At 43.7% G+C, this 25,378-nt stretch overlaps 1 protein-coding gene across 1 annotated transcript; it reads right to left on the reverse strand.

The window, feature by feature from the left end:
- Window positions 1-17,057: 17,057 nt before the first annotated feature.
- Window positions 17,058-24,694, reverse strand: LOC123106061 (transcription factor BHLH6). The gene is made up of 5 exons (XM_044528263.1): window positions 24,519-24,694; window positions 24,207-24,399; window positions 23,855-24,115; window positions 19,311-19,481; window positions 17,058-17,545 (listed from the first exon to the last, which is right to left on the reverse strand). The coding sequence occupies exons 1-5, from the start codon at window positions 24,593-24,595 to the stop codon at window positions 17,477-17,479; spliced, it is 771 nt and encodes a 256-aa protein (XP_044384198.1). The 5' UTR covers window positions 24,596-24,694; the 3' UTR covers window positions 17,058-17,476.
- Between the last annotated feature and the right edge of the window lie 684 nt (window positions 24,695-25,378).

Raw genomic sequence — 25,378 nt, forward strand, 5'->3', positions numbered from 1 at the left:
TTACTGTTTAACAGAAGAAATGTCTTCCAAAGAAAATAGTCCCGCTATCGGTTCCTTTCTTTAGGTTGTCATGCTAAGCATGATCATTAAACCTCAGCTCCAATGTAAGAGCAAAATATCGAGGATTTAGTTTGGGAGGCTAGTTAATAGCCCCCGGTAGTGTTCGGCGACAGTTGAGGTCAAGCCGTAAACACTACGGCCAATGTTATGAACGGCCTGTTATTTAACATAGTCATCGGATCGCTGACCAGTTTACGCTTATTGTGACAGTCAGTTTTCGGCTTTCTCCACTGAGGTGCTTAACCATGTGAGCTGGAAGCACAATCGCAGTGGTTCTCCCTTTGCACACCTAGCCGAACAAAGCGGAACGTAGGAGGCAAGCGCAGGAGCCGGGCAACCCAACTATTGACCGAAGACACAATTCGAAACCGATGCGTATATAGCAATATCTGAGAATGTTTTTGCCGAATCCCTAAAGGTGTCCGGCGTTGCACTGCGAGACTAATGCTGGAAAAGCACAAATAGTTTAAAAGTGCCAAAAAAGCTTGGAAAACCAAGAAACGTCAATAAAAACATGACGTCCGAACAATATCAAGTGTTCGGTGCCAATCCGAAAATTGGTCTTAGAAAAAAAAAGAGTGCTTCTGTCGTGCTTTAACATTACACATCCGATCTCAAGACTTCAAGCGGGTCAGCCTACGGCTGGCTATTGACCACACACTCACGTCGAAAAAGGAGTGATAGAAAAAGACTTTGCAACGACCAAGAAGAAAACACATTTACTATAAAATAGCTCATATAAATTTAAGAGCCCCCAAGTGACTTGGGTGAAAGAATGATTTCATGTACCGAAGTACTTATATCATATCTATGTTCAACCGAACTTTAAACGCGTCTTAACCGACCGTCAGCTTCTCCCTCTTCGGTCAAGGACCGAAAAGTGTTATGTACTCCATCGGTCGAGAATATCGATGGTGTTTCCAATAACCAGGCAATCAGGCCATAAGGCTGTAACAGACAAAGCGCGCTCAGGGAACTTATGCTATATTACTGCGAAGAGTAAGAAGCATCTTCGAAGAAAATAGTACCCCCACCGATACCTTTCTTCGGTGCTCATTGTTATTATGAGACTTGTGCAATAGATTTTTTGTACTCATGAGTTCCATTGTGTGCCGACCATCATTGAAAACAATAAGAGCGCTAGCTTTCGGCTTCGCCCAGTCTGAGGTCCGGCTCGGGTGACCCGATCGTGACAATCGCAGAGGCGCTCCCTTTACTCCCTAGCCAAACAATCGGGAACATAGGGGTAAACACAGGAGCGAGGCAACCCATCTTGCAAATCGCTTAAGTCAATATGGTGCATATTGTGGCATAATACACGAACAAGGACCGAAGCCGTACAAGTATAATCATATGCAAGAGGAAAAGCTTCATAAAGGAAGCCCCCAAGTAAACGAGGTATTTGATTTTATGCGTCGCAAACAAATTTTGGACAAGGAATTTTTTTACAAGCAACTTTTTTCCAAAAAAGTATAATGCTTGGTCGAACCGAGCACAAGTTAAAAATTTAAAACTTTGAGCATGAAGGCAACTTAGCTGGTTAATGTGTTCGGTATTGATGACGCGGTCCGAGCTTGATGCGGGACAAGGTGCCATCCCCCAAGCCGGTCCCGAGGTGGCGAAGCAAAGAGCTCGGCACTCCGAAGTGGTGACATAGCACGGTCAATGCAGGCCGGCAGAGTGATGCCGAAGTCCCCGGCATGGGGTAATGAAGTGTTGACGAAGCCCCCCATCCAGCCGAGGTGACGCCAAAGGATATAGTCCGGTTGGATCATTTTCCTGTGCCACATAAAATAGTGCAAACCGGAGATAATAGTAATAATAATAAAAAAATCGTTGCATAATCAATAATTTATGCAAAGTGAGTAATAAAAGAAATATGGCCTGGCGCCGAAGTCAATGTCGATGCAGGGCGTCGACGTGATGCGGTAAGGGCGTGGCAAAGCCTGAATTCACAGGTTGGTCCGAGTTCCGGATGCGGCATTCGCCGGACTATATACGGAGACTGACCGGATCACCATGCGACAGTCGTTAATGCGGCCACCATTTGATAGACCTGTGTACATATGATGGACAAACCAGAATAATAATTCCTTGGGAAAAATTGAACCCAAACAAGCAAAAAATACTAGGATTAATAGCACCTGGGTTATTTGTTGTAGCAATCCGAAGGAAGGTGATTCCCAAAATTGGGACTCGATCCGCACACCCGTTACCGGAGTAGGTTGATGAAGAGATGATGAAGCCCCCGGTTCAGCCGAGATGTCGAAGCCTTGACGTCAGCCGATGAGTCGAAGTAGGTCGGCGTGATGGACACCAGCTTGAAGAAGCAATAGTGCGGCCCCGTCGATGCAGGTCGTGACGTGGTCGATGCCGGCTTGATAAAGCGACCGTGTGGCGATGCCTGTGTGCCTACTTCGTGTAATCCGTGGGGCGGCGATGTTGGTGATGATTTATTCTTTGCGATGCCGAACTGTTGTTCAGCTTGCTGAGGTGATGATCCGAAGTAGTTGAGCTCGGCTCAATAAAGTGAGGACGTGTCTAGCGCAGGTCGGCAGCCGTGGAGCAATATTGCCGGACTGGTTTGACACCAGCATAATATTGAAGATCACGTTCAAAAGATTTTAAAGTTAGTGGGATGTGTTCGGGAACAAAACACAATACCCCATACAAAACTTCCTTCAAAAAGGATGTCCGAAATCCCGTTCATAAAAAGGACGAACTCGGGTCGGATTCGTTTTCGCGCAGAAAATAGATCCGAAAAGTGATGCACTAATCGGAAGGTTCCCAGAGTTTGGACGGTCAGATCAAGCTGAAATTCGGAGGGGTGGTAGATATAGGAATTGCGCAGCCGATCAACGGTTGGATCTTCCAAAGGACGTCCGAGCTAGAAGCTGGACACCACGCCCTAAACTCGTCCAGATTCCCGTCCAAATTTGACAGGGCTCCGGTATATCGCGGATTGCCAGAGATACCTCCATCGGAACTCGACGAAATTTTCCAGGGTTGTTGTAAACCCAATTCCACACAATCCCACCAAAGCAATCATTAAAACGACACTTGAGGAGGCGGTGGCAGCGGATACAAGTTCGCTGTCCAGAAAAACTGCACGGTCGCCCGAGGTCAATGTTGATGTTGAGCCCGCGGGATCCCTGGATGATTCCTCCATGATCTTGATAGAGATCGCAGTTGACGTTGATGAAGGCCCTCATCCGAACATGACGATCGGAGATAGGGTGCAGTCCTTGGTCGAACCAAGGTGACCAGTCAAGCAGGTGACGAAGATGCCGAAGTCGTAGTTGATCTGCAGGCGAGCCATCGACCTTTTACCGAACACACAGCGGAACTCTCAATGAAAGCACCAATGTCGGTGTCAAAACCGGCGGATCTCGGGTAGTGGGTCCCGAACTGTGCATCTAGGCCGGATGGTAACAGGAGGCAGGGAACACGATGTTTTACCCAGGTTCGGGCCCTCTTGATGGTGGTAAAACCCTACGTCCTGCTTGATTAATATTGATGATATGGGTAGTAGAAGAGTAGATCTACCACGAGATCAAGGAGGCTAAACCCTAGAAGCTAGCCTATGGTATGATTTTTGTATATGGAGTTGATTCCTCTATCGACTAGCCTGGCCCTGGTTTATATAATGCACCAGAGGCCTAGGTTAACAAGAGTCCTAGCCGAATACGCCGGTGGGGAGAAGTCCTTGTCTTGATCGCCAAGTCTTTGTGGAATTTTCCTTATATGCGGCAGCTGTCCAAACTGGCCCATGAGTATACGGCCATGGGGCCTCGGCCCAATCTAATAGATCGGGAGACGACGTGGTGAGTACCCCTAGTCCAGGACACCGTCAGGTACCCAACAATATTAAATGTTGATTAACATGGCAAGAGGTGAGGCATAACAAAACTACACCATCTAAACAATTTAAATGGGGCCGGATATAACAAATACCGAATCCGGTAAATCCCCATATGCATTAGTAATTTATTGCAACAACAATTTAAACAGTTTAATTGTTGTTATCATGATGCGGATGACATGAACAAGCTTATGCAATTTTTATTAAAAGTTGACATGAGCGTGATGAGAGCATCTGTCATCATGGCGAAAACGAAAAGGGGAGCCACGAGAACGAATCTGAAAATGATGCCACGGCAACATCTCGGTTTCCGGTAACTCGATTGAGATGCCAATGCAAAAGGAAGTGTGACGGGAGCGTGTCGTGCAAGATGGTGGGGTGATCCCAGTAACCGGGTTCCCCACGAATTGGTGGCAAAAGAGGAGGACCGAGCAAGTGACAACTCGGGCAGGTGCAAACATAGGGTGCAACTCATACAACACATGCAAACGTTCTCGGACGGTTGTCTTGGGGTTATACCTTCGAAGCGTATCGGTTCGGTGCAAAGTAGAGGAAGTAGACGTTCTCGCCACGTTCGTAGTGGTAGTAGTTGTACTCATGCCGTAGTGGAAGTAGTGGTTCGCATCGATGGTAGTGGTACATAGCAATCATGGACGAACTTGAGGGTCATCGTTAGACGTTCACGGTTCTTCGGCGATGGTTGTGGTACACGTTCCGTAGATGTTCGGGCGGCAGTAGATGTATACGTTTTGAAGGCGTTTGAGCCATCGGTAGCGGTACTTGGTGAATCCCGAAACGGTCTTGGCATCTTCGCGTGTAGGGGTACTTGGCGTTTTCATGTAGTCGAACTTGAGGGGTCTCGACATCGTGGTACTTGGCACAATCCGCATAGTCGTGCACTTGTCGGAGAGGATCTTGGTGCCTCCAAAGTGAAGCAGCAAAAAAAAAACTTCGGGACTTGGCGTGGCTGACAGCAGGCCGGAGCTGATGGTCAACGCAGTCGCAGGGTCGCGGGCATGAGGGCTCGGCGACGCTCCTGTTGCTGCTCACGACGAAGAAGGGAGGACCATGGGCACGCGAGGGGGCACTGCCTCGTGGCTGGAAGGACTTGGTGCTGCGGAGGTCGGCAGCGGCAGCGGTGGCCGGCGAACTTGGAGCTCCGGGCAAGGCGGAGAAGCGGTGGCGCGGGCGCGGTCCACGAGATGGTGCGGGCCCATGGCCTAGTTTTGCGGGAACCATGGCAGCATCGGACAGGATCTGGCGACGCAGCTATGGCTGCTCGATGTAGGGGCGCGCCGGGGGAGGCTCGGTCGTCTCTGGCGGCTTGGAGGGGATTGGGCGTTGGGGCTCCTCCCCTGGCTCGAGTCGGACGAGGGGAGAGGGAGACAAGGGGAGGAAGGGCGAGGGGAACGGGATCCTGCCGCTGCGAGCGCGTGCGGGAACAAAGGAGGAAGAGATCGAGTGGGAAGAGAGATGGGCATCGGGGAGGAATCAAGGGAGATGGTGAGAGAGAGAGAGCGAGGGGATAAGGAGGGGATCGGGAGCGAGCGCTCTATCCCTGTGTCCCTGGTGGCGCGAGAGGGAAAACGGAGGAAGGGAGCGATCGGGCTAGGGTTTGGAGGGGATCGGCCAGGCCTAGGGGGAGGGTGCCGGCTGGGCCTTGGGCCATCTCAAAGGTGGGAAAGAAATAGGAGGCCTAGCAGGCTGGATTGAAAGAGAAGAAGGAAAAAAGATTTTCATTTACTATTTACAGAAAGGAGATAGAAGCAAAATATTTATTTGGAGGGCCAAATAAATACAAGTTGAGTTGGAAACTAGCATGGAGATACTTTGACAAATTTCAAAGTGCCACAACTGGAATTGAAGTATTTGGAGAAGGATCAAGGACTTAGAATATTTGAAAAAAATGAGAGATATTTGAAATGCAAGTTTGTTTGGGTTGATCCCATAAGAATGGAATATTTATTGTAGCTCCCTAATAATATTGGGAGACTTTGAATATGTTATAAAGAGAAATCACCATTGTGAATATCCCTCGATTTAAATAGATCAACGATCTATGCAATTTATTAGTTGAGTTGAGATGCAAAGATTAACGACATGATGGCATGATGACATGATGCAATGCACAACACGGAAGCAATGACAAGGCAACAACAGCGAATAACTGGAGGACACCTGGCGCAATGGTCTCAGGGCGTCACAACACTTCACCACTACGAGAGGATCTCGTCCCGAGATCTAGAATGGCACCGGAGGGACAAGGAAGAGGAAGAGAAGAGGTAAACCAAGTTGCTTCTTTGACAATTGAGTGAAACCAAAGAACCTTGCGAGGTTGAAAAAAATCGAGAAAAGAATACAACGTAGGTGAACAAAGTTGAAACCTCCGTTAGGGAAGAAGAACAAGGAACCTTACTAGACCCTTGTAGGTTGAAAGACATAAGAAAAGTGTTACGATGGACAATAGGTACATGCAAGCACTCCGATTGAAACGAGATGTACAGGAACGATAAGGATCAATTACGACAACACTCCGGTTGGACATGGAAGGTAAAGAATATAAACTTTGCGAAACGAAAGCACTTGGATGGGACTCCGGTTAGAAGAGGAAAGATAAAAATGACACTCCGGTTAAAACAAGATAGGAAGGAAAAAGAATGATATAATTTGGGCAGCATTCCGACTGAAAATGGAAGGAATTAACAAGAACTTGACAAGATGAGAGGATATTTGATGAAATCAACAACACACTACCTCCATAACTATTGAAAGAATGGCACAATGGGTAAGAACGATTTCATACGGCACTCCGGTTGAGAATGGAGGTAAAACTTGATAAGATGAGAGAGCTCGAATGAAAACATGACACTCCGGTTGAATGGATAAGCAAAAGGAAAGAACACGATCCTGACCAAACAAGAAGATGGGTTGAAGAGAGCAACATCACAAAGCCTCTAGAACAAAATTAAGAATGGAATGGAATGAACGAAGGGAAACAAGATCTTGAAGGAGCACGCTTACAACAAATGCTAGAACGGAGTTGTTGGAAAACCAACGACGAAACGAATAAGCTTGATATGGTCTTATGGAATACATCTCAAATTATGAGGTGACAACCTGCCACTCACGGGAAAAAGAATTGGATTGATAAGAACAAGGAGACGAGAAACTTATATCACCGGGGGAATAGATGAAGAACTTGGGTCATTTATAAACACCATAAATAGCAACAATCCTTAGGGAAAGCTTTAGGTGTAACATGGCACAAGATAACTCCAATGAAGAGATTGATGGGTTTAACTACCTCATTCTTAACAACATGTGAATCATGAAATATGAACTCAAATTATCAAGAATGACATAATACCACCTCCAATGATATGGAAGAGAGAATTGCACTCCGGATTGCGAGACGAAGAAAACTTGGGCTCCTCTGACAAGAATCTCAAAGAACACCGCGAGAAAGAATTAACTGCTTGATGAACCACCATGTAGAACCTTCATGAAGAACTCCAGTAAAGAAAAAGGATAATGAAAAGAAAAAAAAATTGAAAACACAAGGTGAAACCTTGTAATGGTTTAGATGGATCTCCGTGATAATATAATTGCGAGAGCTTGGACTCCAGGAAAAAGAGAAGATGAACAATTGAGATCAAGAATTTGATGAGCCTCCGGAATAGGGAATTAATCATTTGAGTGAGACAAAAGTAAGAATTATGTTATGTGTATCCTTCACCAATTAAATTGATGACAAACAATGGATTTGGCATACTACTTACTCTCTTAGAAAGGATTAAGATAGATATCGATAACTTGATAAGGTCTTCAACGAAACACCGGTATGATTGAAACAACGAATGAATTGATATGATCACCATGGAAGAGAATCTTGAGCAAACCACCGTAAGAATTAAAATGAACAAAGAAAAGATAAGGAAGACACCGGGAAGAATTTAGCAAATGAACGAAGATGCTTGAGGGGAATTTAGACCCATGAGAACGAAAAGATTACGAGCTGATTAGAGAATCCTTGATTTAGACACTGGTATGATTTAGAGTATGAGAGCTGAAAACTGGAATGAATAAATCTTAGATGATGGGCTCCGGATAATCAAACTGAACAGAATCTTGAATTGCTCCGGATAGGTGAAAAAAATTCTCACAATCCAAAAACAACTATGAGATGATGGCCGAGAATGGGGCAAGATTTGAGAGAAACTCTTCTTCGAACTTCAAATTCTGAGAACTACGACGGGACACACCATGAAGAATTGTTGAAGCACTCCGTAATGAAGAAGAATGGAAAAGTTGAACCAGCGATGAAAATAATTTAACCGATCTTGGAGAAAGGCATTTGACTGATGATAACTCATTCTTACGTCAAACTTGGAAAAGAATTTGAGAGTAACGCCGGGAAAATAAGAAGAGTCAGGTAAGATCCTGGGAAAAGACCTGTGGGTTAGGGCCCACTCAAAAGATACACCGTTGAACAATTTGAAGGAGAGATTACACCAGTTGAATTACATGGCTTGAATAAGATAGGACCTCAAAATAGCTTGAACGGATGCAAAGTGAAAACACAAATCTTCGAGATATCTTCAGCAGTCCGGAACAAATGAATAACGAGAAGTGAATGAATTTGATGAGCACCGGCATGAGAGGGTATTTGAAACGAGGAGAAAGATATGATCAACAAAGCTTGAATTAGTTCCACCGGAGAAGAAAAGAATGAAGAATGATGAACTATTAGAACATCTTCTTGAGAACCACCGGGTAAGAATATTGACGGAAAAGAATGGAGATACTTCACATGAATAAAAGGATACTTGATTAAGACATCTGAGTCCTTGAGGAAAAATGGGTGGGTGGGCGGGAAAACAAAGGCAACTTGGGGTCGGACGAAACAAACACCGTTGAAAAGAACTGATAATTGATCTTGTGAATGTTGACAAGATTGGATCCATTTGAAGAGAAGCACACCGGTTCAAAGAAATTGAAATGACAAACTTGATGATCGAGAAGGATTAGTATTCACATAGGAATATGAGAACACCACTTAGGAAAGGTATGGAGTCAACACTCGACATCGAAGCAACTCGAATACCACAAGTCAAAAAAACAAAGGATTGGCTTGCGGAATAAGCCGGAACAAACATATGATAGAGATTTTGTCCGAAGTTTTCGTGGTGGGGCCTACACGGGCTCGATCGTATAGCACCATCATCTACAAGGCAGTGCACATGACATACGAAGCATCCCCGAGTCGGCATAGCCAAGGACTCTTTAAGACACGACGAGACCACTATAAAACCAATCGTGAATAGGCGGACCACTAGACGTCGAATCCCAATTTCATATCATACATCTGTCGGAAAAGATAACCTAAGATCTACTTGAATTCCCACTTATAAACTCCCGAAATTTTCCAGTTATGCAATCAGGTGTTGGGGATACATGGGAAGCATACTATCTCACCCAAAACTAGCAAATCCTACATCCAGCTGTATCCATCCTTCAACACATAACCAAGAAACCTTCGGAAATCGTCTACCTCAACCTTTGAAAAGCATCCGTTATACGAGTTATGGAAATACTCCCGAACTCCCGCCCCAGTACTAGGTGGCGTCGAGGTTATCTCACCAACAACTGCATAAAAGAGATTTTCGATGTCGGTGAACCTAATCTCAGGTATTCCAGAACTGCAACAATAAAACTGTGACGACAACACCTCGGAGCTCAACTCCCCGGGACACTGCCACAACCCCTAAATGTCAGGAGGCACCAAGAACAATGTTCTCGTCACAAATCGATCGGAACGATTCCAAGATACCCGCGTGATCCTAAAAAAATTAGTGAAATTTGAGAAGAGAATAGACAAAACTCTACGTCAGGAAGCCTCACCAGAGCGATGAGGGGACTGGGGAGTAGAAAGAATTCCTAAACTCTCTGATATATAATTCCTAAATGACTCAAAACATTTTTCTAGACTCAACTCAGCTGCTAGTTCGATCAAGCAATGGGGCTCCTAAGGTCGGGGAAGGCTCTGATACCAACTTGTAACGCCCTCGATGCGGCTATATCTCCCACGTGTCGAAGCATGACTTAGAGGCATAACCGCATTGAAAGCAATATCGCAAGTGAGGTCATCTTCACACAACCCATGTAATACATAAAGGAAAGAGATACATAGTTGGCTTACACTCGCCACTTCACACAATTACATGAATAAAGCATTACATCATCCAAATACAATCAAGGTCCGACTACGGAACCAAAATGAAAGAAGACTACCCCAAATGCTACACAGATCCCCGATCGTCCCGACTGGGCTCCACTACTGATCAACTAGAACAAAACAACACAAACAACAAGATCTTCATCGAGCTCCTCCTTGAGCTTGGTTGCATCATCTGCACGGTATCCTCGGCACCTGCAAGCTGGTTTTGGAAGTATCTGTGAGCCACGGGGACTCAGCAATCTCGCACCCTCGCGATCAAGACTATTTAAGCTTATGGGTAAGGTAAAGGTATGAGGTGAAGCTGCAGCAAGCGACTAGCATATATGGTGGCTAACATACGCAAATGAGAGCGAGAAGAGAAGGCAAGGCACGAGCGAAAAACTATGATCAAGAAGTGATCCTATAACAACCTACGTCAAGCATTACTCCAACACCATGTTCACTTCCCGGACTCCGCCGGAAAGAGACCATCACGGTTACACACGCAGTTGATGTATTTTAGTTAAGTTAAGGTTCAAGTTATCTACAACCGGACATTAACAAATTCCCATCTGCCCAGAACCGCGGGCACGGCTTTCGAAAGTTCAAATCCCTGCAGGGGTGTCCCAACTTAGCCCATCACAAGCTCTCACGGTCAACGAAGGATATTCCTTCTAGCGGGAAGACCCGATCAGCCTCGAAATCCCGGTTACAAGACATTTAGACAAGGTAAAACTAAACCAGCAACACCGCCCGAATGTGCTGACAAATCCCGATAGGAGCTGCACATATCTCTTTCTCAGGGCACACCGGATAAGCTAAGCGTACGGGAGCCAACGTAACCCAAGTTGCCAAGGGACGGCCCCGCACAGTGCTCTGGGTTGGACCAACACTTAGACAAGCACTGGCCCAGGGGTTTAAAATAAAGATGACCCTCGGGATGCGTGACTCCCAAGGGAAAAAGGCTAGGTGGCGAATGGTAAAACCAAGGTTGGGCCTTGCTGGAGGAGTTTTATTCAAAGCGAAATGTCAAGGGGTTCCCATTATAACCCAACCGCGTAAAGAACGCAAAATCCAGGAACATAACACCGATATGACGGAAACTAGGGCGGCAAGAGTGGAACAAAACACCAGGCATAAGGCCGAGCCTTCCAACATTTACCAAGTATATAGATGCATTAATTAAATAAGATATATTGTGATATCCCAACAAGTAAACATGTTCCAACAAGGAACAACATCTCCATGTTCCAACAAGGAACAAACTTCAATCTTCACCTGCAACTAACAACGCTATAAGAGGGGCTGAGCAAAGCGGTAGCATAGTCAAACAACGGTTTGCTAGGACAAGGTGGGTTAGAGGCTTGGTTCAACAATATGGGAGGCATGATAAGCAACTGGTAGGTATCGCAGCATAGGCATAGCAAAAGAGCGAGCAACTAGAAAGCAAAGATAGAAGTGATTTCGAGGGTATGGTCATCTTGCCTGAAATCCCGCAAGGAAGAAGAATGAGTCCATGATGAAGACAAATGGACATAGACGAACGGGTCCTCACAAACGCGACGTTATCGAATCCAACCCGAAGAAGCAAACATCGGAAAGAAGCACACAACATAGTAAACAACCAACACATGAACATGGTATGATGCACAACCAAGTATGATGCATGTCCGGTTTAAATATGCATGGCATGGCAAAGTGCAAAAACAAAACTACAAATTAAGTGGAGCTGAATATGCAACGAGTTGCATATTGACGGACACCACAATAATTATTTAGTTCTCTCTCGTTTAGGTACCCAACAATATTAAATGTTGATTAACATGGCAAGAGGTGAGGCATAACAAAACTACACCATCTAAACAATTTAAATGGGGCCGGATATAACAAATAACGAATCCGGTAAATCCCCATATGCATTAGTAATTTATTGCAACAACAATTTAAACATTTTAATTGTTGTTATCATGATGCGGATGACATGAACAAGCTTATGCAATTTTTATTAAAAGTTGACATGAGCGTGATGAGAGCATCTGTCATCATGGCGAAAACGAAAAGGGGAGCCACGAGAACGAATCCAAAAATGATGTCACGGCAAGATCTCGGTTTCCGGTAACTCAATTGAGATGCCGGTGCAAAATGAAGTGTGACGGGAGCGTGTCGTGCAAGATGGTGGGGTGATCCCGGTAACCGGGTTCCCCACGAATTGGTGGCAGAAGAGGAGGACCGAGCAAGTGACAACTCGGGCACGGTGCAAACATAGGGTGCAACTCATACAACACATGCAAACGTTCTCGGACGGTCGTCTTGGGGTTATACCTTCGAAGCGTATCGGTTCGATGCAAAGTAGAGGAAGTAGACGTTCTCGCCACGTTCGTAGTGGTAGTAGTTGTACTCATGCCGTAGTGGAAGTAGTGGTTCGCGTCGATGGTAGTGGTACATAGCAATAGTGGACGAACTTGAGGGTCATCGTTAGACGTGCACGGTTCTTCGGCGATGGTTGTGGTACATGTTCCGTAGATGTTCGGGCGGCAGTAGTGGTATACGTTTCGAAGGCGTTCGAGCCATCGGTAGCGGTACTTGATGAATCCCGAAACGGTCTTGGCATCTTCGCGCGTAGGGGTACTTGGCATTTTCATGTAGTCGAACTTGAGGGGTCTCGACATCGTGGTACTTGGCACAATCCGCATAGTCGTGCACTTGTCAGAGAGGATCTTGGTGCCTCCAAAGCGAAGCAGCAAAAAAAAACCTCGGGTCTTGGCATGGCTGACAGCAGGCCGGAGCTGATGGTCAACACAGTCGCAGGGTCGCGGGCACGAGGGCTCGGCGACGCTCCTGTTGCCGCTCACGACGAAGAATGGAGGACCATGGGCGCGCGAGGGGGCACTGCCTCGCGGCTGGAAGGACTTGGTGCTGCAGAGGTCGGTAGCGGCAGCGGTGGCCGGTGAACTTGGAGCTCCGGGCGAGGGGGAGAAGCGGTGGCGCGGGCGCTGTCCACGAGATGGTGCGGGGCCGCGGCCTGGTTCTGCGGGATCCATGGCAGCATCGGACGGGATCCGGCGACGCAGCTATGGCTTCTCGATGCAGGGGCGCGCCGGGGGAGGCTCGGTCGTCTCTGGCGGCTTGGAGGGGATAGGGCGTTGGGGCTCCTCCCCTGGCTCGAGTCGGACGAGAGGAGAGGGAGACGAGGGGAGGAAGGGCGAGGGGAACGGGATCCTGCCGCTGCGAGCGCGTGCGGGAACGAAGGAGGTAGAGATCGAGCAGGAAGAGAGATGGGCATCGGGGAGGAATCGAGGGAGATGGTGAGAGAGAGAGAGAGCGAGGGGATAAGGAGGGGATCGGGAGCGAGCGCTCTATCCCTGTGCCCCTGGCGGCGCGAGAGGGAAAACGGAGGAAGGGAGCGATCGGGCTAGGGTTTGGAGGGGATCGGCCAGGCCTAGGGGGAGGGAGCCGGCTGGGCCTTGGGCCATCTCAAAGGAGGGAAAAAAATAGGAGGCCTAGCAGGCTGGATTAAAAGAGAAGAAGGAAAAAAAGATTTTCCTTTACTATTTACAGAAAGGAGATAGAAGCAAAATATTTATTTGGAGGGCCAAATAAATACAAGTTGAGTTGGAAACTGGCATGGAGATACTTTGACAAATTTCAAAGTGCCACAACTGGAATTGAAGTATTTGGAGAAGGATCAAGGACTTAGAATATTTGAAAAAAATGAGAGATATTTGAAATGCAAGTTTGTTTGGGTTGATCCCATATGAATGGAATATTTATTGAAGCTCCCTAATAATATTGGGAGACTTTGAATATGTTATAAAGAGAAATCACCATTGTGAATATCCCTCGATTTAAGTAGATCAACGATCTATGCAATTTATTAGTTGAGTTGAGATGCAAAGATTAATGACATGATGGCATGATGACATGATGCAATGCACAACACGCAAGCAATGACAAGGCAATAACAGCGAATAACTGGAGGACACCTGGCGCAACGGTCTCGGGGCGTCACAAAAGTCTTGAGCCATAGGCCGAAATGGGGGCGGATGCAGAGGAAAGCCTCGCACACGATGATAAACACGGAGATGTTGAGGATGATGTTCGGGGCCAGATCATGGAAATCCAGGCCGTAGTAGAACATGAGTCCCCGGACGAATGGGTGGATAGGAAAGCCCAGTCCGCGGAGGAAGTGGGAAAGGAACACTACCCTCTCATGGGGCCTTGGGGTGGGGAGGAGCTGCCCCTCTTCGGGAAGCCGGTACGCGATGTCCTTGGATAAGTATCCGGCCTTCCTCAGTTTTTTGATGTGTCCCTCCGTGACAGAGGAGACCATCCACTTGCCTCCCGCTCCGGACATGGCTGGAGAAGGTTGAGGCGGGGAGTGCGGACTTGGGTGTTGGAGCTCGAGTTCGCAAGAATGGATAGGCAAAGGAGGAAGAAGGCGTAGGTGAAAAGGTGGATCCTTATCCCCTTATATGGGTGGACGCAACTATGTGTCCCGACCAGCCTGGTAAAACTCGCTTATTCCCAAGCACCGTAATCAGTGTCGCGGTTGGGTTACCCACGCCCGTATTGATGAGAATCCCGGAATAAGGGGACACGATCTCTGCTTCGACAAGACGTGCCAAGGAAACCGCCTCGCATGACGCGCTGAGGTGGGATAATAAAACGATTCGAATAAAGGCTTGGCCGTGGTGTGTCACACTACGGAATACGTCAGCAGATTAGATTTGTGTAAATATTATTCTCTCTATGGAAATATGTGGAAACTTATTTTGCAGAGCCGGACACTATCTTTGTGTCCAAAATCTTCTATGAAGTACTTGGAGGAGGAACCCGCCTTGCAATGCCGAAGACAAACTGCGCGCCGGACTCGTCGTCATTGAAGCCTGGTTCAGGGGCTACTGAGGGAGTCCTGGATTAGGAGGTATCCGGATGGCCGGACTATACCATCAGCCGGACTCCTGTACTATGAAGATACAAGATTGAATACTTCGTCCCGTGTCCGGAAGGGACTTTCCTTGGCGTGGAAGGCAAGCTTGGCGATATGGATATATAGATCTCCTACCATTGTAACCGACTTTGTGTAACCCTAACCCTCTCCGGTGTCTATATAAATCGGAGGGTTTTAGTCCATAGGACAACATACAGAACAACAATCATACCATAGGCTAGCTTCTAGGGTTTAGCCTCTCCGATCTCGTGGTAGATCTACTCTTGTACTACCCATATCATCAATATTAATCAAGCAGGACGTAGGGTTTTACCTCCATCAAGAGGGCCCGAACCTGGGTAAAACTTCGCGTCCCTTGCCTCCTGTTACCATCCGGCCTAGACGCACAGTTCGGGACCCCTTACCCGAGATCCGCCGGTTTTGACACCGACACATTTCCTCGATGGTGCATGTGTGTCTTGTGGGTACCACGTTGGCTGGGGTGCCTTTCTTTCTGGACGTATTATGACAGTTTTCGCTCGGTTTTGGGCAAATTAACCGCACATTCTTCTTTTTTTAAGAAATTGAGATCCTCCGGTGCTTAGTTTTTGGGGGAAATATGATCTCTTGGTAAGAAACATAATGCAATTTTTCCTATTGTATGAGATGCCTCCTTATAATTTCAAAGTTTCTAGCTTTATTTCAATCACACTACTTAGGATCATCCTACCTTTAATAATTAGAGATAGCAATAAGAGATAATCCATATTGTCTAGCATTTTTCCTCTCTCTAAATGCTGTGCAATCCATAAGCTGTCTACATATGTATTTATACTACACGACTAGCTATTGTCTATTAATCAAAGTGTTCTGCGATGTTACTGATCCATAGCTCTTATAGTTCTTAGATAAAAAAGGTTTACAAACTCAATCTTAGTCAGAGCGACCAAATCAAGGTTACCTCTCCCGCCCTAAGTCAAGGTTTGTAGGAGGATTTAATGGGGGTTCTTGGGAGCAATTTCTTCTATGAGGGTAAAAGGTTTCACAAACTCAAACTTAAAAGGTTAAAAGTAGAATTTAATCTTCAGATAATATACGCAGGTTCTTTCTCCCAAATATATCATTACTACTACAAAAGTAGCAATACCGGATGTTCTGCCATAGGATGTCCTATGCATTATTGCCAAAAAAAATTATATCATACATTCTTTTCCAATAATGGACCCTTTATTAACACAAAGTATTGCACTGATTGACAGAAACCAGTCATCACATCCAACCTCTGCATGATTAGGATGCACATAGCCAAGACGCTTTATTTGCAAATACAAAGCTATGATAAAACCAAGTAGACCACGTAAGGCGAATATGAAAGTGGCGCTTGAGCAATCTGGACACAATGATGACAGCCATATGGGACAAAAATAATTTAAGCCACTTGTTACAACCGCGTACGCACTATCGTAAATAGCAGTTGGTGTCCTTGTCGCTGTAGTGTAGATCACAAATGGAGCCAGTGTGTGCACTAGTATATAGGCTGCACTCAAGAGTGATATTTACCATTAAAAGTGAAATAATTCCTACATAGCCAGAGTGAGCAAAGGTGGTAACCTCTGCCATCCTTAGTATATAGCTTGCCGCGGAGAGGAAATTTACCATTAAAAGCGAAATAATTCCTACATAGCCAAAAGGTGTTTTATCATCTCATGAGTGAAATCGAAACCATCGAAAAAGTGGTCGAGGCCACGCGTCGATTAATCATTTTTACCCGGTTTCGTTATCCCAACAAAGTCCAACTTATGCTCACACACACAATTGGCAATATGTTAGCTTCCAAAGATGACTGCATAGTACTAGAGTCCACCAAGTCCAGAGATGAATTTTATTTCTAGGGCCATATAATTAACTCCAATTGCTATCAAGTTATTAGAAGATGACTATAGTATTAGAGTGGACTAGAACATATGTAGTTGGGAGGCCATAGTACATTCTTTGCAACACTTAATCTTTTTTTCTTGAAACTGAGGCCAAAAGGCCTCTATCCATTTATTAAGAAGAAGAAAATTGTCTGATTAATTAGTGAAAAATTAGAAGGATGTCTATTCGCAACACTTCGTATTCATCAGGGCTCATGGGCATTGGTGGGCTTCTTCTCAGACTGAGGTCGCGGAGTGAGTCGATCTCCTTGATTGCTTCAGCAATGTTGGGATTGCCATTAGTGCATCCCTTGATTATACTAGGGCATAGGTGGTTGAGATTCACATCGACATGACTAGAGCATAGGTAGTTGGGAAGCACATTAGTCACATCGAGATGATTAAATCCTAGATAGATGGGATGCCCATTAGTGCATTATTTGCAACACTTAATCTTCAACATGGACTCATAGACATCGGTGAGCTTCTTCTCACATCGAGATGGCTGAGTGAGTTTGTATCATCTCCTTGATTGTTTGAGCACCATGCATTCCTTCTGCCTGGAAAATATAACTAGATTATACTAAATGATATAAATGGCTGCTAATACTGGCAGAAAAGATTGTCATCTCTATGCACACAAAGATTTGCACAAATTTTAACTACCCACAAAAGTATAGTCACCAAAATACCTGATCATGGATGATACACATGCTCTTGTGTGACACAGCACATCATAAGTGTCAGGGCAGCGATGCCTCTTGGGAGATGAGTGGGCATGAGATATGGAGTCAACCAAACACTATGAAAAAAATCGATAGGTTGAATTGCATAACAACCCAATAACAAGAGAGACATCGGGATATAGTTTGGGCAGCTGCAGCCCTAGCCTGGCCTTACTTTTCCTATTATGCACGAACATTAGAACCAATCCCGACTCCTTTTCAAATTGAAGCTTGGACCCCAAAAAACTTAACAAAATCCCATCCCAAATAGCCTTAGTGAACCACGACCTAATTCATGAGATAGACCTCACGAAAATTTCTTTGAGAGACAAATCGTTCCTAGAAAGCACTGGCAAACACATGTGTTCACAAGCATTAGTCAAGCCACACATATGTCTAGCAAGTTTTCAAGCAAGGACACGCGACTACGATACATGATTAAGCATAATTAGCAAATATGTTAAACAATTATCTGGCTTTAGCAATTCATAAAGGAAGGTATGGTAGATTGAAAAGCATGAAATACACATAAAAACAAAGATCCCTGGTAATGCCAAAAGCCATGTAAAAGTTCTAGGTCCACATTTGTTCCATTCTTCGCATCTTGATATTTCTCCATGTACCCGATGATGTGCAAGATGCCAAGCCAGCACACGCTAGACTAACCTCATACGTTTACAAGTCACACACCTCAAGAAGAGAGAACCTAAAATATTTTGATGGGCCATGCTGGATGCACACCTTACAAGAAAGATTGACAAACGGATCCTCATTAGTGTAATTGATGAGGCAGATTGTTAAAATCATAAAAAGAAAAGCCTGACAACCATTGGCTCCATAGAGTAGAGAATGATTGTGTCGCTAGGAGAGGCAATGAACCCGGGGGCTTCTATTCCATACGAGAGTGTTTCAACCGCGAAAAATACAAAGGCGAAACAAAGAACGTATTAGAACTAACCAATGGATGAAGATTAGTTACCTTGCCTCTTACTACTAGGTCAGGTATCGAAGAACAAAGGAACTTGGGTAGATTCATAGGTGAATGATACTTCGACAATGTATATAGTTTATTCATGGCATCCTTTTAGGATGATGGGTGAATAAATTATTTATCTTTTGGAACTTATTTCTATTTTGCAATATTTAGAAAAAAAACTATCCATGAAACCTTTAACTAATGCCTAAAAATTACATTAAATTTCTTTCTGCAATGGTTTCTTAAAACAACTCATGCCTAGTCCCTATAAAACATGATGAATATCTAGTACATATATACGTGTTTGTTCATATTAGTCGTCCAATGACGAAGGGAAAAAAGAAGAACATATGTAAATTGAATGATTTGTAGACGAATGAGAGAAGACGGGGAAGTACAATAGAAGAAAACTCTTAAGCCTACCAGTTCAATGGGAACCCAACATACACTTTTGATAATTAGACAGCGGCATTCCATATGATGCCATTAACATGGTGACATCGCTCAAAGAACTCAAGAGTAAGTCAGAGGAAGAGATGGGAGAAGTTTTTTTTCGTTCATTAAATCTGAAGAACGATAGGACAAATTATTTGGATGGGAAATGTTGGAAATCATGTTGGTTACCTCAACGAACATGTTGTGGACGATGCCACTGGCCACAGCGGTGATGCTTGTCGAGATGATCTTGAGACAGAGCGACTCGAGTGCCTCGCACACCTTGGCAATGGCGTTGTGGGAATTGCCATGTCTCATGCTGACCATTGTTAACTCCTCTGCTACCTGCGTCACCTCCAGCTGCACAATTCGTTATGTGGTTATTGAATTATACGTTTTTCGTTAATGTTGTTGCATAAATTTTCCCTAAAAGTAATCACATACACACTACTATCTCAGAAATGTCTCATTTCCTAGTAAATGTTTCACACATAAAAAACAATATAGATATAATTAACACCCCCACATATTTAAATTGTTCTACAAGTTTTTCACATTTCATCGGAACTACTAGCATTGCATTTACAATCAATTGTTGTTTATTTACATATTTTAGACTTCTCATATCAAAGCCTCTTATATATCTAAGACTACAGAAGGACAATATACTCCCTCCATTTCTTTTTAATCTGCATATAATATTTGATCAAAGTCAGACTTTACAAAGTTTGACTAACTTCGTAGAAAAAACATCACTATCTACAATACAAAAGTTATATGTTATGAAAATTAATTTCATCATGCATCTAATAATATTGATTTCATAGTGTGAATGTTGATATCTTTTGCTACAAAGCTAGTCAAACTTTATAAATTTTGACTTTGAGCAAATCTTATATGCAAACCAATAAGAAACGGAGGGAGTACATGTGATTGTCTGAAATAAGTTGGTCACCATCAACCAATGGAATAGTAGAGTTGTAACCACAACGTCCACTTATCACTAATGAGGGCCCTTTGAAAATCAATATTCAATGGAGCCGAGGAAAGAAAAACGTCTTTCCATCGTACCATATTATGTAAGTTTAGATATTGGAGACTAAACGGCTTATCTCCTAGAAGGTATACTTTGAAGATGTTGTGTTGAGGCATGTTTGTTTTGAATAAACTCTTGCCAAACTAATTCATGATTAAGCATTAAGCATTTTGAACAATAACTAAATGAGCAAGCACATGTTCTTACTTTCAAGATCCTCATTCCTGAGATCCCCCCAGATCCTTCATTATTTCTGTCTATGCTCATCACATTCCCCAAAAAATCTAGATATGTAGCAATCCAGTATTTTATTTACTCATTTGTGCATTTCAAAGAAGAATAGCATAAAAATCAGTAAATTAGTGAGGACAATATTGATGAGGATTAGAAGAACACAAGTGGTTTCTACTGGTTTGGGTATGTCACAGCGAAAAATCCATCGCTTGCATGGACACTGACATTACAACAGTCGTGCCCCATATAGAAGTGCAATTCATATTCCCAACTGAACACATAGCAATACATCCTAACATTTTTCTAACTTCTACAAGAAACAGTTTTCACATGTCTACAATTGTCAATTTTTTCATAGGAAGTAGGTTTGGTCCCAAGAATGTACATCTGCAGGGAGAGAATAGTTCCATTCTTTCTCCTCTCTAACTCAACAAATCCATTCCTTTTGTTTTCTCTTTGATAACTTCCATCATTTATACCGTCTGAACTATAATTTTGTTTGTGTATTTTTATAATATATTTGTAATCCTGGCAATAAGAACTATAGAGCAAGGGCAATCTTGGATATAGTCTATAGCTCACGCTTAAATTACACTGATCCAATAAATACATTTGTAAATATGGTTTCCAGTTACGTGAAACAAAGTTATATATAAACGTAAAATATTTTAATTTTTTGAAAGATTTGAAATCAGTTTTTCAGATAATTGAAACCGGGTTTTTAATGAGTGAAATTAGTTTTATGAAATAACTAAAATTGGTTCTTTTGAGATAGTGAAACAAGTAGTTTCAAATATGTGAATCTGATTGTTTCGGAGTGTGAAATTGATTAATTCAAATATATTAAACTTTTAAAATATACTTCCTTTGTCCCAAAATACTTTAACTTCTACATTAGTCCTAATTCAAACTTGCTTATGTTTAACCAACTCTACGAAAAGGTATGCTATGATGTACAACACCGCCTACACATGATACAAAAATATATTTCGTGAAGAATCTCATGAGACTAATTTGTTGTTCTGGATGTTCATATGTTTTTCATATAACTGATAAATTAAACAAAATTGACTTATGATAAACCAAGAACTTCAATTATTTTTTAGCGGGGGTAGTATGAAACAAATTTCTGTACAATTTTTTGAAATATTTGAAATGAGTTACTTCAAATATTTGAAATCAATAATTGCAATCTATGAAATTGATTATTTCAAATATAATAACAAAATATTTTCCAAATATATGAAAGACGTGAGGTTTTTTTAAATCATGTGAAATATTTTTTTCCAAATATGTGAAACTGATTGTTCAAATGTGTGAAATTTAATATTTGAATATATAAAACCGGTTTTAGTCAAATACATGAAGCAATATTTAGTTTTTTTCTAAGATGCCAATTACAATATATGAAACTGTTTTTTAGTTGAAATATATATTTTTAACTAAATAAAAAAATTCGCACAAAAGCGTAAATTTGCGCGAAATATATATTTTGATTTAGTTTCACTCTAACATGTTTTGTGAAATGCATGTTCTGGAATTGAAATGCCTTGTGAAAGCAATTTTTTTATATATTAATATTTTTTCTGAAAGAATTGAAATCATTTCTGAAATGAAATTAGGTTCTGAAAATAATTGATGTGAAACATATTTAAGTGCGTTTTTTAATGATGTGAAACAAAATATATGAAATATGTGAAACTGATTTTTTCAACGCGTAAAATTGATTTTATATATATATATATATATATATATATATATATATATATATATATATTATTTTGAGTTTTGAAATCTTTGGAATATTTGCAGTTTGTTAAAATAAAAAAAAGTGAAATTGTTTATGGAATGAAATTAAATATATATAAAAAAACTACATCCGTTCCTACATATAAGTTTTTTAGAGATTTCAATACAAACTACATGCAAAAGTATATAGACATATTTTAAAATTTAGATTCACTCGTTTTGCTCCATATGTAGTCCATACTAGAATCCCTAAAAGGGTTTATATTTAGGAACGGAGAGAGTATATCTAATTGGTTAAGTACACCAGCTTAAAGTGTAAATGATGAATGTGCGGGATTATGCTTGACCGGTTAAGAAGGTGGAAAACCTAGTAAAATATGTAGATTCAGTCATTTTGCTCTAATTGGTTAAGTACACCAGCTTAAAGTGTAAATGATGCATGCGGGATTATGCTAGACCAGCTTAAAGTGTAAATGATGCACATGGTGGGGCCTGGCCAGAAATAGAAGGTGGAAACACCTAGTAAAGTAGTGGAATAAACTAGATACGTGGCTCATATAAAGCTAGCTAGCAGCACCCTATTGGTGCATATCTCACTAGTAGCTAGCTGGCAGCACCCTATTGGTGCATATCTCGCTAGATTTACCAATTCCAGAAGAGAAACCCTATAATACAAGAAAATGCTCTTCCAACTACTGAGTACCATTGGAAGATAGACACTTCAGGTGTCTTTTCCGTTAATATTTCTATTAAAATCTTGACGGGGACCTCATTAATATTGGTCATGCTTTCAGCAACCAATGCATTTGGAAATTAAAATGCCATAACAAAATCAAGATTTTTAGGTGGTACTTGGTCAATTCAACTGAACATATAAATGTTCCTGGCATCGTGTAAAGGCACGAGCGCCCTTGGCTTTCGATTCATCTAATTGGAAATGGTAGCTCAGGCTAAGTTCAACCCGTTTGGATGACAGTGCAGCAGTAACATGATTTGTGAGTCATGTAATGTTATTAACAGGTGGTTTTGATGACACTTTTTCTGTCCATGTATAATATTTCGAATGATGTAACTTTTATCAATAAAAGAGTTGCCTGGCAGGATATATTCCACCTTTTCGGGAAAAACTTGTGTGGTCGTCCAAGCAATATGAACTTCCACAACTCTACGCATCTCAATGTTTCTAACTACTAGTACCATTATTTCCTCATTTTGCTAGGTGCAGGTCCACCTATCACGCTTACTTCATTATGGTCCCCAACTTTCTTTGGGTTCGGAGTTAGAAACATGTGAATATTTACCTCGATGATTTTGACTGGATACATGCCAGGGAAACTAGCGACAACGTTGGTGAGGAGAAGACACCCCCGCACTAAGGAGTTTGCCTACACACTTTAGGTGTATTTTCCCTTAAACTATGTCCTGTTCCATACAACATGTGGAAGCACAACCGCCCATGGCTTTTGGTAGAATCGGTAGCTTGGGCTACAGTTCAATCGGTTTGGATCGTAGTCCAAAGCAACATAATTTGTGAATGAGTTATGTAATTTTATTATCAGTTGGATGAAATAGTCGTGTGCATTACTAAAAGCAGATGCCCAGAATATTCTTATTTTCTGACGTGAGGTTCACCTATCTCCCTCACTTCATTCTGACCTAACTTCCTTTCACTACGGAATCAACACTGAGCAACATGTCACATGTGAATGATTACCTCAAAGATTTGAACCGGATGCGTGGAAGGAGAACAGAAGGCGCCGTTAATGGAGGAGGCAGAGGTGGTCCTCCTCATCTTCTTCCGCGGCGAGGAGCCGACGCCATGGTCCTCTGCGTTGCTGCCGGTCGAGGCGGCATCGTCCACCTTGGCCACGGCGGTGCAGCTGTCGGTTCGGAGGGCGGCAAGAATCTGGCGCTCCTGCTCCTGCAGCTCCTCGATGTAGGCGATAGCGTCCTGGATGATGGACGCCTTGTCCATCTATCATCCGTCGCATGAACAAGATCAAATTATAGCGCAGCATAAACACGCACACAAAAGTGTTCTTCCCGTAGTGGTCTGTAAATGAAACCTTGGTGATGTTTGGAACGACACGGCGAAGGGCGTAAAGCTTCTCGTTGAGCATCCTTCGCCGGTGCCTCTCGTTGATTATGTTCTTCCTCTCCAAGCTGCTTGCCTTCGTCGACCGCGAGGTGGCGCCGTCCGGCGAGCTCGTCAAGTCGTCGCACAGGCCGGACAGAGAGTCCTCGGCCGGCAGGTGCATGCTGCAACAATCCATCCAACTCCCAAGGGTTACAAAGTATGCACGAAAGACGGAACAGTCACAGCAAGATCAGGAAGCAGTGGACTAGGGTGTTCATGCTTGCATGCTGCAGGGGCTCACCTATCTGCGTCGCCGAGCTCGAGCACCAGGGCCTCCCAAGAGAAATCCAAGCTCACGTCCATGTCGGACGACGCCATTGCTCTGCTACTCTGCTAGATCTGCTCTCTCTCTCTCTCTCTCTCTCTCTCTCTCTCTCTCTCTCTCTCTGTCTCTCTCTCTCTCTCTCTCTCTCTCTCTGCTATTTGTTCTCGTGCTTGTTTAAGTTCTGCGTCGCTGGGTAGCGGGGGCCACCCTATCCTGATGCCACCTGGCGCCCTCTCGAGGAGGCATCGTGCGTACTGCACGGTAATTGGCTGATTTTCTACTTTCGGATTGCTTCCCCTTAAATTCGACACCAAATCTGGATCTGTGCGTTCATGTCACCGTTCATTTTGGGTCCATAACTTTGGCGCACAAAGTTTTGCAGCATGGAAAAATTATAGCATGTCCAGGGCATCTCAACGCTGACCATCAAACCGCTCGCATACATCTAGACCACGCAGTCCGGACGTATTGTGCCATGCAACATGAGCCTTATCGGTGTGCTAAACGGTCCAGACGCACTTTTTCCCGCAAAACAGGGACAAAATTAGAGGGGCTTCGCCGGAGTCCGGACAACAACCACGTAGCAGTCTGACACCCCCGGCCCACTAAATCCTCCCTCCCGGTTCTATTTTCTTTCAATCTGCCCCCCCCCCCCCCCCCCCCCCTTACTTTGCATCTGCACCCTTCTCCTCTGCCGCCGGCGCTGTACCTCCCCGGCCGTCACACAAGCATCGCCAGACCTCCACAACCAGCACCGACGCGCCCACTCGCCTTTTACGACAGCGTCGTCCACCCAAGACACGTCCGTAAGTAGGTACACGCTGCCCCCTGTCGAC

Source organism: Triticum aestivum, chromosome 5A, assembly GCF_018294505.1.
Source record: "Triticum aestivum cultivar Chinese Spring chromosome 5A, IWGSC CS RefSeq v2.1, whole genome shotgun sequence".
Taxonomy (NCBI): Eukaryota; Viridiplantae; Streptophyta; class Magnoliopsida; order Poales; family Poaceae; genus Triticum; species Triticum aestivum.

Bases quoted from the DNA above. Each gene is read 5' to 3' on its own strand.
- LOC123106061 (XM_044528263.1), bottom strand. From the start codon at position 24,595: ATGGCGTCGTCCGACATGGACGTGAGCTTGGATTTCTCTTGGGAGGCC. The intron at 24,116-24,206 runs GTTTCATTTACA...GACGGATGATAG, and splicing joins TCGTTCCAAACATCACCAAG to ATGGACAAGGCGTCCATCAT. The intron at 17,546-19,310 runs GTAACCAACATG...TATATTTTCCAG, and splicing joins TCCACAACATGTTCGTTGAG to GCAGAAGGAATGCATGGTGC.